Below are 15,534 nucleotides of genomic sequence, written 5' to 3'. Positions count from 1 at the left end.
AAGGGTAGTAATTCCATTCTGCCAACACATGGCATCCCTTTAGCGGAGACAGCTGACCTTCTGAAACCTAAGCCAGATCTTACTTTTTAATTTCCTCCCTCCTGACCATTATCCATTTCTGGAACTCTTAGTATAAAATTTATTCAGCAAGCATACACTAGCTCCTTCCAGTAACAGGTGCTGGGGATTCCGAGGCGAATGTGATCCAGTTTCCGGCCTTAAGCAGAAGAGACAGACTGGAACAGAGGCAACACGAGAGTGCCAGGTTCATGGGCACAGTCGGCTGGCAAATTATAATGGGGGACACAGTGGGCACTCGACCTGGGCCAGGGGAACACCTTCCTAGAGTATAGCACACCTGACCTGAGGGTTGTTGTTGTTTTGTTTTGTTTTGTTTTGTTTTGTTTTTTATAACTTTTATAAATGTCTTTCTCATTATTGCTCATATTCTGCAGGGGGGATTTAGACATACACAGATCTGACCGCAGTTTGAAGGGCGGGCACAGACTTCCACCTGGTTACAAGCACTCACTCCCCTCCAGTTCCTTTTCCTCCCCAGGCCACCGTTTTCCTGCTTCTTGCACTTCTTGGAAGGCCTGTGCACCCCCTCTCCCCCAACTCCATTGTCATCTGCCAGAGAAAGCCATTTGAGAATTCCGCTTGCAAAAGCATCCTGCGAGCTCATTAGTGTCTGTGGTCTTCATCAACTGCCATTTACAGAATCAAGCTGTGAAGAAGACACTTCTCGTCGGACAGGATTGGATGGAACCGTGAAGGCCAAGGGTAAGCCGCAGAGGGTCCTTGCTGATATCAGGGCTGCTGCACGGGGAGCTGGGGAGGCAGGTCTGGCCCCAAGTCGCAGAGCGTGTCGCCTTGGAGGCTGTCACCACTCTCATGCCCCAGTTACAGACTCCGGCCGGGAGGAGGACGCTGGAGAAACCGGACCTGGGGGCACCAGCTACAGGAGGGGGGCACTGTTACAAGAAAGCCTCACCGGGGCCTTTGGCAAGTTTGCTCTGTGGCACAATTACGCCAACTGAACTTGGGTCCCGGGACAGGTGGAAATCACACCCCCAGACCTTTCCACCATTTGCTTTTTGCCCCTTACTTGTAAACCACTCGTGTGGAGTAGTTTGAGGGGCAAGACGAGGTGAGAGGGAAGTTCCCAGGGAGAGATGAGAGATTAATGAAGACAACTCCCCTTGAGGAACGGGGGGGGGTGGGGGGGGTGGGGGGGGGGTGAGGGGGTTGCTGGCTCCTGGGCTCCCTGCAGCCCTTTGGGCTCCTGGAGCACAGCCACGGTGGGGCTGCTGCTTTCTGCTCCGTCTCCAAAGCGAGGACGCTCCAGGCCAGGTCAGCGAGTCTTGCAGGGGGCGCATGGGGGCCGGGCCTGTCCACAGAGTTTCCACCCCATCCTGCGTCTGAGCGGCACCACACCCCTGCTGGTGGTGAAGCGCAGAGATGAGCCCATTCACGGACGTGAAAGCTGAGCTTGGAGGCCCACAGGAGAGCAAGTAGGGGGCTGGCCCCGGAACAATGCAGCGGGCGGTGGCTTGGCCCAGGTCACGGTCACGTTGCCAGGCACGCGGTTGCCAGGGGACCCCGGGCTGTTTACCGTCGTCGGGCAGGGAGGGGCAGGCGCCGGGCTCACTGCGCACTCGAGGCACCCACCATGGCCTCCCGCAGCGCGGGCACCCTACTGACCGAGTTCAATGCCACCTACGTGCCCCTCGGCCTCATGCCCGGGTAAGGCCGTCGCGCCCCCTGCCCCGCCCCTGCCTGAACCATTCTGTCGGAGCGCCACCCCCCACCCCGCAAAACCCTCCTCTCGCTAGAAACTGGAAACTCCGCACTTGCGCTTTTGGGGTTTGAAAGAATCAGGGCTCCAGTTGTTCACCTGGCTGGGTGACCTTCCCGGGAGGGATTGCGTGCCCCGAGCAGGCGGCGGCTGGGCGCGGACAGGGGCTCTCTCCGCGTCCCTCTTCCTGGGAAGTGAGTCCCCAGCGAGCGCAGAGCATGCCCAGCCTGGGACCCGGGGAAGGGGGAGGAGAGGGAGCCACCTCGTAAACTGGGTTTGGAGACCCCTGGGCAGGAGTGACAACGTGAGGAACCGGAGAAGGGGAGCTGGCCTTTCGCGCCCCAGCCCACCTAGGATCCAGGCAACAGTAGTGTTCGTCGGATGAAGGCGAGAAGAAGACGGGTGGGCCCTGGGTGGGCTCCAAGAATCTGGCCAGGTAGTTATTGCTTCATTTGGACATTCCTTTGGTAAAGACATGTTGAGCGCTGGGGAGGTGCCAGGGGTTGTGAGAAGACAAGCAGGGGGCCGCCCTCGATGGGTTCCCGTGGTGGTGTAGATACAGAAGGTTTAGTTCAAAGCCATCTTTGCAGCCTTGGAGAGTGGTGTTTACACCGCATTCTGGGTGTTCATCATGAGGTTTCATTCTACGCGCAATTATATTTTTTTCTGATGCTCCCCACTGTCCCCAGTTGGAAACTTAACCCTCCCAAACTGTTCCCCTGCTCTGCCAGGGGAAGTTGCATATTTCGGAAGCAATCCTAGGTTGCTTCTGTCGCCGCACCGCTTGTCTGCAGTTCCCTTGAGCACTTTGTCCTGTGATTGATCTAGAAATTGTGGTAATGAGTGAATCATAAAGAAGGCTCCAAGCATGAACTGGACTAGTTTGGATAGCCGAGCCTGTGTCTGTGGCTTTCTCTGCATGGATCTTTCTGGAAGGCATATGCTCACCCTAAAGATCCCCATCAGTGAGGAATGAATGGACTTATGTTTCTAAATGCTACCTCATTGCTAATTTTGTTAACTTAATGAAAGAATCCAAGATTCCCCACCACACTTGGATAATTATTATTTTTGTGCCTTTTCGAACACTAATCACAGGATTTTAAGCAGAGCCAGTCTCCTCTGACGCTCCGATCATCCTCCTTACCAGTTTGATTCGTAGAGGCAGGGAGTATTCACAGTGGTAAAGACCTTGGAGATCATGTAGCCCTCTTCTGTTCCAGATGTGGTCACTGAGGTCTGGGGCCGGGGGAGAGGGGGACTTGCACGAGCCCCAGGCTGGCGTTGGAAGAGCTGGCCTGGCACCGGGTCCCTGATGCCTTGTGGTGGCATTGGGAGCCCCCAGGTAATGAGCACCTACTACGTGCCAGGCACCGTGCTGGGCTCTTTACAAACATTCTGTAAAAACCCTTTGCAACATCCCAGATGAGAAATAAGCAGCTTGCCTCGGGTCATTCAGCAAGCTACCCAGCCGTGTCTTTGTGACCTCAGCACCCCGGCTCTCCTGAATCCCTCCAACTGCCGTCTATTATCATTAGTTAGATCCCTGCGGTGTTCAGGGACTGATTCTCGGTACCAAGGGGGACAGGATGCTGGTCTTCAGGCTCGCTGGCCAGGGTGCTCTGTCTGGGCACCTTGCTCTGGGCAGCACAGCCCTCAGGCACCTTGCCACTGTCTGGGCTGTGTGCCCCCCCCCCCCCCCCCCCCGCCGTGAGCGGGGGATTCTCGGGTCCGAGTCCCTGGGACTGTGAGGCTTTTTAAGGGATGAGATCAGCCTCAGTGGGGCTCTGTGCCTCTTGCTAGCAGGTCGGACCTCAGTGGTATCCACCCCCCCCCCCCCCCCCCCCCCCCCCGTCTCCGCCTCCCACCACACCTCACCAGGCTCTTAGTCCAAGCACGTGACCTGCCACCGTGCGTTCATTCACGGCCAGGCTACTACTGCCCCCGATGCCCCCCACTCCGCCAGGGGCTGTCACCAGCAGCCAGGACTTTCACCAGCAACCCCCCCCTCCCCCGCCCCCGACTTCCCTGCATTTGCCTGGAGTGGCACCTGTGCCCATATCTGCCGCGGAGCTGGCCTGGGCTCCGGGACCCTAAAGTCAGTGCCTTCCACTATCAGGAGGGTGGCCGTTACCTCCAGGACGGCGGTCCCACAAAGGCGGCTGTATCCACTTCCCCAGGATCCCCGTACGATAGATCTGCTGGTAAATGTTTGACAACCAGCTCTCTGGAGACAGGGTGGGTCGTGATCTGTAGCACTCATCTACTATCTGCGGCATCAACACCCCCACCACGGCTGACTTCAAGCCGCCAAAATGGTGTCACAACTGCAGAGCCGGGGCGGGACGCAAAACAGCGCACACAGTCATTCCGCCCTCCAGACACAACAGGCACAGCTAACCCCAAGAACGCAGACGGCCGCGAAACACGGCGATACGATTAGGTGGTGATGAGCATTGGGTGTTTATTGCCTTTGCCGTCGACGTGATTTCTTTCACTGTGACTTTATATAATTTCTTGTATTTTTGTATAATTTCACTTTTAAGCCGGGCTTGTTTAACCACAGCCCGGACAAAAATCCTCGAAATTTAGTCATCAGCTCTCGTCAGCCAGTATGAGCCAAGACAGGCCACCTCTAGCACACCACTGCCTCCTGCCAGCTGCTTCAGGCCTGAGACCTCACCTTCCGGGTGGGAGAGGGGAGCCCCTTCCATTTCAGCCCCAGCCCTGCCACTGGAGGCGCGGCCCCGGGACAGGCAGGTGCTTCCCAGGCTACCAAACAAAGGCCACCTGCCAAAGAGACATAGGAGACCCCGCGTGTCCAGATAGGTCACTGAAGCCTCTCACGAAACCCTAAGGAACTGGGGAGCCTTTCTGAGAACAGGGGGTCAGGTGCTCCTGGAGACCGAAGCTTCATAACAGGGCCCCTCCTTCTTTCCAGAAGAATCATCAGCCCTTAAAAATGTGCCTCCGTTTGTCAGTTCATTTCAACAAATATTTGGAGAGCAGCTACTGAGTGCCAGGACTGATAGGGACGCAGATAGAACTCCTTGCTCTCCCCCCCCCCCCCATGTAGTTTATATTCCAGAAAGGAAGACTACACTAAAGGCCCAGGTAATTGCACACAGCGAGAATGTGAGGTGGGACATAAAGAGGGTCACAAAGGGCACAGACGGTTCAATGGAGAGGACAGGCAGGTCTGTGGGTGGCTCCTCGGAAAAGAGGGTATTGGACATGGCCCTTGAGGCTGAGGTCACAAGGTCGGGAGAGGAGGAGAGAAGCCTCTTGGGGATGGAGGGGATGGCCTGAGGGAAGGCAGGGGTGCAGGTGCTGGCCGGCTCTGCCTCCAGAGCTGCAGATGACCTACTGAGCGGGAGTAGGAAGGACACGGATGTGGTTTAGAAGCTGGGAAGGCCCCCCTCCAGGAGGCCCGCGTCAGGCCCGGCCTGGAGTGCCTGGCTGGTTCCTTCCTCATTTCATAGACAATGGGGAGCCCTTGAAAGTTTTTGCCCAGGGGAAGGATCTGAAGGAACTGCACTCAGCAGGAAGTGTCGAGGAGAGGAGAGCGCCAGCGGAATGAGGATGTGCCGAATAGTTGCAAGTTAATTAGTTAATAAGGCTGCTCATGGGATCTCTGATGGCTCCTGGTAATTAATTTTAATGTCAGCTATGGGGCCATTTTGCTCCCTGTACACTCTCTGTACGCACAGGGACACACACACGCGCGCGCGCGCGCGCGCGCGCGCGCGCACGCACGCACACACTGGTGTGTGCACCCACGGTGGCTGCTGGGGACCCAGCTGAGCACCGTCTCCCAGCTTGTGTGCAGGTGGGTGAGGAGCCGGGCAGCAGATGAGGGGGTCCAGGAGGAGGTGTGGCAGTGCCACGGGGACTGTTGGATGCCCTGTTACAAAACCTGTCACTCATTCCCCTCTGTTTTCTCTGCCTTAGCCAGCCCCACGGCCAACAAAAACAGGCCTTGGGAAAGCTTTGCCATAGGACCACACAGGGGCTTGCTCGAGGCACACAAACGCAAGTGCATCCAGGGGACACAGACCTGGCTAGCCAAGGCGTGCCCTCTGAGCACTAAAGAAATGTGACCGTGTGCACCTCTGTGCACACACCCGTGCCCCTCCGTGAGCGGCAGGTTCTGAATAGGATCCCCAGTGGAAGCAGAACCTTAGGAGGATTGCGGAGGAGACGGCTTCTATTGTACTGGGACGCAAATATCTTGGCATTCAGAGAAGGTGGAAAAGCAGGGAGCAGAGGAGGAGTATAGCAGAGAGCCTGGGGGTGGTGAAGACAAGAATCCCGGGAACACGTCACATGTCTATGGCTCCTTTCTTCCAAGTACGAACGCGAAGGCCCCTGTGGGTGGGACACTGCGTGCGCTTTGTAGATCAGAGCCAAGCCCCTTTAAAACAGTGTTCGGGGACGTGGTGGCCCCCGGGTTTCTGGACTTCCGCCTCCCCCCGCAGACATTTATTGAGCACTTGTCCTGGGTTAGGTGCCACGTAGGTGCCGAGGATAAAGAGCACAGGTTAGCACAGGAGATGGACGAGTGTGCACCTGACTGTGCACGAAGGATGTGACACACAGTCTAGGTAGAGGGTGTGTGGTTAGGGAAGGCGCCAGAGAGCCCTGGTGCTGGGAGTGGGTAGGGAACTCCCCCACCCCCACCCCCGGGACACGGCATCCCAGGTAGAGGAAATGTGTGCAAAGCCTCAGAGGTGCGGACAGCACGTGAGTCCCAGAGATGTGATGCTTCCGGGACCTTGGGCGCTTGTGGGGAAGTGAGAAGGGAGAGAGGTGACCACGGTGGTGTGACACGTGTTTGAGAAAGATCACTCCGGCAGCAGCGTGGACAACAGGCTAGAGGGGTGAGACTTCAGTGTGGGAGCCTGGCCCGGAGATTCAAGACCACCCCGGTGAGCGAAGAGGGAGGCTGGCTGCTATGGGGAACGTCACTTGGGGACTTGGGGAGAGAGGAGGGGTGCGGAGGGGGATGGAGAAGGGAGGATGGGGTGAGTCCTGGTTTCTGGCTTAGGTCATGATCTCACGGTTCGTGGGTTCGAGCCCTGCGTCAGGCTCTGTGCTGACAGCTCAAAGCCTGGAGCCTGCTCCGGATTCTACGTCTCCCTCTCTCTCTCTCTCTCTCTCTCTGCCCCTCCCCCACGCACGCTCTATTTCTCTCTCTCAAAAATAAATTTAAAAACATTAAGAAAAGAAAAGAAACATAGAGACACAGATCCGGGCATCTCTGGTGTATGGGAGGTGTTAGAAGTCTAACATAAATGAGCTCTCCCAGAGGGAGAGGGTCCCTCAGAAGAGAAGGGGACTCTGGGGCACCCAGAAGCACCTAGTAGATGAGCAGAGGAAGAGAGCCAGCTCCCAGGCGATTCCCCTCCACACTGACCCCTCTTCAAAGCCTGACCACAAAGGAAGGCCCTTGGTGGAGTTCCCCAATATCCCTACCCCGCCCCCACCCCGGGAACGGGCCTCCCTCCCTGCATTTAATAGCATCAGCCCCTCCACCTCCAGCACAGCTCGTGCACCCACCGTGTAACTCAGTAAATAATGGAATGAGGGGGTAGGCTGCAGGAAGAAAGGCTGAGCTGTGGACCTCTGCGTCCCCAGTACGCAGGGCACAGTAGCTTCCCAGTAAAGTAACTCCCAACACTATCCCACTGTCTTAAAAAAAAAATGCATGTACAAAGCGTCAAGAAACAAACCAGCCCAAATCCAAACGCCTGGAATTAACCCGGGTTAGCATTTGGGGGGACGGCATTCCAAGTTTCTCTTTGCGTGTCTACTCAGCTAAGAGACTAGAGGCTGGCTGGCTGGCCAGCCGGCCAGAAAGATAGACAAAGCAATGCTAGAAACATATGATCGTGCCATATTTGCTACTTTAAAATGAAAATCATGGGGCGCCTGGGTGGCGCAGTCGGTTAAGCGTCCGACTTCAGCCAGGTCACGATCTCGCAGTCCGTGAGTTCGAGCCCCGCGTCAGGCTCTGGGCTGATGGCTCAGAGCCTGGAGCCTGTTTCCGATTCTGTGTCTCCCTCTCTCTCTGCCCCTCCCCCGTTCATGCTCTGTCTCTCTCTGTCCCCAAAATAAATAAACGTTGAAAAAAAAATTAAAAAATAAAATAAAATAAAATAAAAAAATAAAATAAAATGAAAATCATGAAATGTAATCTTACTAGAACTCAACTGAGGAGAAAGATACGGACATAAAATGGGAAGAATGGCCAGACTTTAGACAAATGCCAATTCAGCTCAAGAGAGATTAATTCGTGAAAGATCCCTCTAAAGTAGGGAGAGGGAGAGGGAATAAAAACCATTCAGGGGCGAGAGTCACTGCGTTGCATGTTTTTCAACGGCGTGTTTTAATTTTAGGTGCCGCGGGTTGACTCTGCCTTACAAATTCCTAGCAAGTCGATGCCCCTCCACCCACCCCCACCCCCCAATTTTTGTGTTGGAAATTATTTTTTCCTCTGACAGGTTTTATAACATTTACATTCTGTTCTGCAAGCAGCCTTCACCTGGCTGATATTTCTAGTTCCGTACTTAAATAGGGGGCACCTGGATGGCTCAGTCGGTTAAGTGTCCGACTTCAGCCCAGGTCACGATCTCATGGTCCGTGAGTTCGAGCCCCGCGTCAGCCTCTGGGCTGATAGCTCAGAGCCTGGAGCCTGCTTCCGATTCTGTGTCTCCCTCTCTCTCTGACCCTCCCCTGTTCATGCTCTGTCTCTGTCTCAAAAGTAAAATAAACGTTAAAAAAAAAAAATTAAAAAAAAAATAGACTTGAAGCTAACCAGTCATTTTAACAATTTCTACATTTCTGGGTATTCCTTTCTTTTGACTCCTCTCTTCCTTGGCAGGATTTAGTCCCTGCACACTGCTTGCAGGAGCCTATGGGTTTTGCTTTATTTCCTGAGCCCTTTCATGCCGGGAAAGGCCCGGGCGCCGCCTTTACGGCTAATGACCGCGTGGCCCGTTTGATATTCTCGGGTCACGCTCTTGTCCCTACAGACTGTGGCGGGCCACCTTTCTTTAGTTTTCGTTCTGTTGCTTTCTTGTCTTTTTGTTGGGGGTTGACAGCACCTGATGGCCCCCACCTCTCTCCTCCTTCATCCCGAACCCCCTGAGGAATAAGATGACCTAAGAGGGAAAGCTGAGAGCCCCGGAAAGAGGAGGCGGGGCTGGCTTGGGACAGGCTTTCCTCCTGAAGGGCAGCGTGTGGCCACCCAAAACAGGGCACAGGGGAGTCACGTGGCTTGCTTGCTTCCAAGGAAAAGGGGGAGGGCGGGGTGGTCTCCAACAAGCCTCATTTCCCTCTTCAACCCACCAGTCCCATGTCCTTCCACCCCCAGGTGGCAAAGCGAGTAGGGGGACAGAGGCTCGGGGAAGGAAGAATCGGCTCCCTACTTGCTTATCTGTGACCCCCCGGCTGTGGAGCCTGTATGTTTATTAGGTTTCATACACAGCACGGAGAACCCCCAGGAGCTCCGTTCAGCCTGCTCGCGTGCTGTTTCTTGCAAACGAGTTTCTGCCTCAGTGCAGGTGCCGTAGGGAGAGGGTGAGCCGAGGATGTTGGAGGTGGCGATTGGATGGTCTCGTGTTACCTTGATGAAAAAAATACAGGCTCACGTTTAAGCGGTGGGTCAGCAGTCGGGCTGAGGGAGGTCGAGGAAAGAATGGGGGAGGAGGAAACAAAGGCAGAAGGTACAGTGTTCCTTCCACAGAGAAATTCGGGGATAAAGGAAGAGGAAGGGGGACACGTGAGGCCGCAGGGTCCGCCGGAGGATGTCGCAGCCTGGGACAAATGCACAGAAACGTGCGTCTCGGTAGGCAGAGGAGGAGAAGCCAAGAGAGGAGAGATTACGGATGGCAAGGAGGGAGGGCAGAGACCGAGAGAAACCGGGAGGGGCCGACTGGACGCGTGAGGCCTTGGGAGGGGCAGGAGGGGGGGCTCCAGACCCAGGAGGGGCTAAACCATGGCAGAGAGGAGGACTCTGTCCTAGAAGTGGCCAAGGTGACCTTGCAGGCATCACCAGCCCCAGCATCTTTCCAGGACAGAAGGGCAGAGGCAGGAGGGAGAAGGCTGGGATCCCCGGGGTCGTGGTCTCAAGGGCAGGAGGGGCGAGGCCAGACAAACGCCTGCGTGTGGTGGACGGCTTCTCCCCTCACTCCCCGCTTGGGCCCGGGGAACCTCAAATGCTGCGAGGCTCTGGAAGGGACACGCTGTGGAGGGGCGGTAGGGCCAGGGGCCCGGGAGGGGCTCTTCTTCTGTTTCACCTGCTGTGGGGAGCGATCGGAAGCCCCGTCGGTAATCACCGTGCTTGGCTTTCTCGCCTCCCACCTGAAGACGAGGAGGAGGAAACCATGCAATGCCATCTGACTCTACTGGGGAGGAGGCCAAGGGGGCCCTGAGCAGCCGGCACAGGTGATTCTGAAGCGCTGACCCCAGAGGCCACCGTGCCCTTTGGCCTGGTGAGAGGGGGACGCCCGCAATGTCGCAGTGGCCCTCAGGCTCCCCGCACCCCCTGGGGCTTCCCTGGTAAGGGAACTCGGCTGAGAGAAGGGGACGCGTCAAGCACCACAGTAGGGAGGCCTCAGGACAGGTGCCGGGGTCCCTGCAGCCTGGTCTTCCGGCGTTTGTGTGAGTAGGTCCGGCCGCAAACGTCACTGGCGCCCTAGGCGCGTACCCACTCATCTTTTTGTTTGTTTCCTCAACATTTCCGACTCAGACCGTGTGCCAGACCTGGTACGGAAAACTGGGGATCTGAAGGTGAGGAAGACATGACCCAGCTGTGCCCGAGAGGCTCCCAGGAGTCTAGTGACGGAGACAAAGACAACAGACACGACCATTGGGAGCAGGCACGGCTCACGGTGCAGCAGGGAGAGCAGGACCGCCTAGACCTAGAAGAGGCGGCAAGGAAAGGATCTTCAAAGTGACAGGGCAGGTCTTTAGTCCTGGGGGGGCAAGCATCCGGGGGCCGGGGGCCCAGGGCAGAAACCCAGGGGAGAAATGCAGGCGGGCGGTGGGAGAAAGAACATGCAAATGGTTCTTTACAACCGGGAGCAGGGAGGCCGGTGAGGCTGGAGAGGGGGACATAGTCGGCTCGCGGACAGCCTTGAATGCCACGCTGAGGGCTTGGCTTCAGAAAGGTCACTCTGGTGGAGGTAGGGGGAAGGGGCGGGAGGTAAGAGCGCAGTTAGGAGGATGGGGGGCTCCTGTGCCCGCAGCCCAGCTAAGAGGCCGTGTGGCCCACGCCCAGGGCAGGGATGGAACCCTGGGCTTGAGGACTAATTGCACGTGACGGGTGAAGCTTGACTTGGCCACCCGCAGAGTGCCCGTCACCAAGATGGGACTGGAGGTTGGAGGCGGGGGTGCGGGTAAAGCCCAGGACACCCGCAAGGGGTGCGTAGTGTGCGGCCGTGTGCAGGAGTCTGACGGGGCTTCGGGGCTGGAGATGTAGACCAGGGTCATCCACACAAGGGGAAGGTTAAGGCCCTGGATTCCATCACCCAGGGGACCGTGTGGGCGCAGGACAGGCCCCGGAGAAAGAGAGCAGAAGAGGCGCACCACACGGGGGAAACTGAGAAGGAACGGTCAGAGAGGCGGGTGAAGCCAGCAGACAAGGAGAGAGCAGTGTCGTAAAATCCAGGAGCGGCGTTTCAAGACCGCAGAGGTCGGCAATGTCCAATGCTGTGGGAGACCCCTGGCGCCCTTGTCAAGAGCCATTTCTTTTCTTTTCTTTTTTTTTTTTTTTTTGAGAGAGAGAGAGAGCAGGGCAGGGTCAGAGAGAGAGGGAGAGAGAGAGAGAATCCCAAGTAGGCCCTGCACTGTCGGTACAGAGCCCAACGTGGGGCTTGAACCCACGAACCGTGAGATCATGACCTGAGCTGAAACCAAGAGTGGAGCGCTCAACTGACTGAGCCACCCAGGTGTCCCTGTCAAAAGCCATTTCACTGGCACCGTGGGGCCAGGGTGAGGTTTTAGGGGGTGAGAAGCGACTGACTGGAAAAGCATGACTCTCCGTCATTCGCACAAAGTCTGACGCTCATGCCCTTCGGCCGTCACGCGGCCAAAACAAGTCTTTGGCTCTCTGTGGCGGTCTCACCCGACCAGGGCTCCTCAGCGTACTGTGTGTGCTTGTGTCCTCTGTGTCTCCAAGCGTCCCCGCCCGCCGGTCCCCTGTCCCTGTCGCCGGCCTCCATGGCTGCAGAGGGCGACGGGACCCCTTGCAGGCCGTCTGAGTGGTGCCTCGTGAGGTGGCTGAGCTGGGGCGAGGCTGCACGTGTGAGCCCAGGCCTTGGCCACCACAGATCTGATGTCACACGTCACTGCTGCGTCCCCACCAACCTCTTAGATCCTCCCTACCCCTGATGAGATAGTGGCAGGACACCTCCCCATCTTCGGGCCAAACCCTGAGTATATGGAGAGTGATGTGCCCGCGGCCCTGCCGAGGGCTCAGGACGGGGCCCCGGTGCTCTGGCCCCTGCGGGAGCCCCTGGTCCGGAGGGGTGACCAGCCTCTGTCGGGAAGGAGAGGCCCAGATTCTCCTTCGCTCGCCCTTCCCCGGAGCCCCGAGCTGGGCAGTGCATCCGAGGGAAGCCTCTCAAGGCCCAGAAGCGACCCACGGGGCCTGCCGCCACCCCCGCCCCGGGCTTTATGGGCCTGTCTTGGAACGGGCCTCGGAACCGTGCACTGACCTGCCCCCCACCCCCACCCCGTGGCCATCGCAGGTACCAAGGCCATGTTCCCGGCGTGGCCTTCTCCTTTGGCTCCCCCTACGGCACCGCCACCCTCAAGTATTTCCAGGACCACCGCCACGCAGCCCTGGAGAAGAGCCGTACTGTCTTCAGCAAAGGCGGCCACTTCCCCACCCTCTTCTCCTCAGACCCCAACCTCGTGCTGAGTAAGCGCTCCCACACCCGGGACCGCTGGCTGCACACCCCCAGCTACACCCGCTTCAACCTGGACAGTGGCCGCTCCGCCCACCTCACCGGCTTCTACCAGGTGGGTTGACCTGGGCCCGGCTGCTGTCCCCCCAGCAACCCGGGCGGTGGGGGGAGGGGCTTGGAGTGATCCCCGTCACCCTCCAAGAGGGACTTTGTTTGCTTTCTCCGAGCCCCTGAGCCAGCAGGGAACCTAGTGAGTTTGGCTGGGAGCGTCGGGGACAGGGCCTAGACTGCTTCCCAGATGACCCCCCACCCCAGGGACTCCTGGGGCTCTTGCCCCAGCCCACCCCCAGGGAGGTGTTCTCACCCCCAGGGAAGTGTTCCTACCCTCACCTCTGCCCCATGACCCCGTGGACCCTCGCTTACTTCCTACTAGAGTAAAACATCAAAGATCCACCTACAAGATGAACCCCGCCCCCCACCACTCACACACAGGGCCACTAAGCCCCCGACCCTGGTTCTAGCCCCAGGTCTAGTCTCGATTGTACCCGGGTCCTGGTGCCCACCTGACACCTCCTTGCTTAGCAGCCCCTCTGAAGCCGTACCCCAAGTCAACCTCAGCCCCAGACCGGAACCTAACTGCCCACACCCCGATGTCCTTGTCCTGCCCCTCGGGCTCTTACGGCCTCCCCTGGGCCTGGTGCAGACGTGTCCTGGTGGATCACAGGCACCTGGGTGCTCGCCCACCTCACTGGGGGCCAGGGCTCATTCTCTGCCGTGTCCCTAGAAACCCTGGTCTCTCCCTCACTTCTCTTGCAAACATGCCTCCAGCCCGATTTCAAAGACGCAGGTGCCCCTGGTCCTCAGGGCAGAGAACTGCATGAGAAGGCAGGTCCTCAAGGAGAGGACCAGGTCAATGCTGTCAGACTCCAAGGGGCTGTGGGGACCGTGTCAATGGGCATGGGGGGGGGGGGGCTTTGCTTTCCCTCATGGCTCTCACGCATAGCACCCCCAGTCCAGGGGGGCGGGAAAGGGAGAAACAAACACACGGAGCTTACCTGTGCCACCTGCTGAACCAGGATTCACACCCTTGACCTCCGCTGGTCGCTCGCCTCATTACTCTCCGTAGCAAAGCTGGGGTGGGGCGAGCCATCATCGCCATTAGACAGATGGGAGCTGGTCTCAGAGAGGACACCCGGCTGGGGCCTCCAACAGGGGCGTTAAGGGAGATGGCCCCACCCCCTGCCCAGGTATAGGCAGGCAGGAACTGCGGGTGCCCCAGGTCACTCCTGCACACTGACAACCTGTCATCTCTTCTTTGGGTCGAGCCGTAGATGGTGCAGCAGCATAGGAAGTACTATCTAGACAAGACGGGCATGGTGCCCCAGGTGCCCTACTTCGTGCTGCCTGTGAAGGAGTGGGAACGATACCCCCTCCCCACCGACCTGTGAGTGCCTGCCCTCCCCCCTTCACGCATGCTACAAACACATGTCCATGGGGCACCTGCTTCCAGCCAGGCACACAGCCACTCACGCCGAGAAATGAGTGAAGACCTCACCCTAAGGAGCCTACGGTGCAGAGGGTGACAGTCACACAGCAAGGGGGTCAAGGTTAAGGGCAGCCTCAGAGGGATGAGCAGAATGAGCAGAATCTGAAAGAGTGCTTTCCTGGCCAGATGCACGGGGAGTTTGGGAGCAAACCTGTCATCTTGGCTGGCCTGAACCTTGCAGGCTTCTCCCCCCTGCAGCGTCAGCCTTGCAGCTACACTCGTCCAAACGTGGGCACCGCTGCTTCTGAGTAGCAAGGAACTGCTGCCCTCTGGTGGACACAGAGGGCACTACAAGAGCGGGAAATGCGTCCCCCCAGTCCCGACCAGACTCGGAAAACGTTCTCCTTGGGACCTCAGAATATCTTTCAAAGTCCAACTGTCCATCTAACAAAATATGAAAGTTCCCCACTGCTTGGATCTCCTTTTATCTGAGAGAGCTGCTTTCCCCAGGGAAGGCCAGCTCTGCCCTTTGAGATAATCCAGGCACATGGTTCCCTTGCTGTCCCTCCTGTCACCAAGGCACGGGAATCGGAAGTCTGTGCTTCCAAGGTGTTGTGTGGGGAAGGAGGGGTCAAGAGGTCAGTGGAAAGATCTTGGGTTTCCAACTACTTGCTGACCATCGCCATCATTTCTCATAACATTTGTTGCGTATCTGTTCCTCGTCCAGCATTATACGCATTATACGCCAGCATTATACGTCCAGCATTATACGTCCAGCATTATACGCATTACCTCATTGAGTCCTCAAAACAAAGCTAACAGGGATGGGAGGTACCAACACTGGTCCATTTTATCCGTGTGCCCTTCCAGCGGGAGTTGAGCCGGAATCTCTCCCAGGTCTGTCTGACACCCACGTTCTCCCTCTTTACCGCTGCGCCATTGTGCAAATGCAAATTATTCTGATCTCGACTGCAGGGTGACTTTCAAGACGTTTGAGCTGATGAGCAGTCAGCTCAGGGTGGGCTAGAAAATTGGGCACACGGGGCTGTGGGTGGGCACAGCCTTTCTGGAACGCTGCATAACCCTGTCTCCGTCCTCCCCCAGTCCTCCTCTGAGCCCAGAGAAGAAGTGGCACCTTTTAAGAGTATCTCCCGAGAACTTGAAGACCTACCAGAGGTTCCCCTCGGGGAAGAGGGTCACCCCCCACGAGCGGCAGAGGAGAGACTGCTACTTTGAGTTCAGAGCGTGATGCTGGAGAGCCTGGCCCTGACCAGGTCGGCCTTTCGGAATAAAATCTTTAGCCACGTCCAAACCCGTGGTCTTCGCCTCTGGCCTCC

The 15,534-nt window shown here is 57.4% G+C and overlaps 1 protein-coding gene across 1 annotated transcript; it reads left to right on the top strand.

The window, feature by feature from the left end:
- Nucleotides 1–1,672: 1,672 nt before the first annotated feature.
- FAM166C (family with sequence similarity 166 member C) lies at nt 1,673–15,491 on the top strand. Its single transcript, XM_032592786.1, has 5 exons — nt 1,673–1,746; nt 11,153–11,224; nt 12,553–12,826; nt 14,043–14,155; nt 15,302–15,491. Exons 1-5 carry the CDS (start codon nt 1,673–1,675, stop codon nt 15,444–15,446), a joined length of 678 nt encoding a protein of 225 aa, XP_032448677.1. The 3' UTR covers nt 15,447–15,491.
- Nucleotides 15,492–15,534: the final 43 nt, after the last annotated feature.

This window comes from Lynx canadensis, chromosome A3, assembly GCF_007474595.2.
Source record: "Lynx canadensis isolate LIC74 chromosome A3, mLynCan4.pri.v2, whole genome shotgun sequence".
In the NCBI taxonomy this organism is placed as follows: Eukaryota; Metazoa; Chordata; class Mammalia; order Carnivora; family Felidae; genus Lynx; species Lynx canadensis.
This window is presented reverse-complemented; position numbering and strand designations above follow the sequence as displayed.

Excerpts from the sequence above, each read along its gene's own strand:
- FAM166C (XM_032592786.1), top strand. The coding sequence starts at position 1,673 with ATGGCCTCCCGCAGCGCGGGCACCCTACTGACCGAGTTCAATGCCACC. Across the intron at positions 1,747-11,152 it reads CCCCTCGGCCTCATGCCCGG|AGTGCCCGTCACCAAGATGG; the intron begins GTAAGGCCGTCG and ends GGCCACCCGCAG. Across the intron at positions 11,225-12,552 it reads GCCCAGGACACCCGCAAGGG|GTACCAAGGCCATGTTCCCG; the intron begins GTGCGTAGTGTG and ends TGGCCATCGCAG.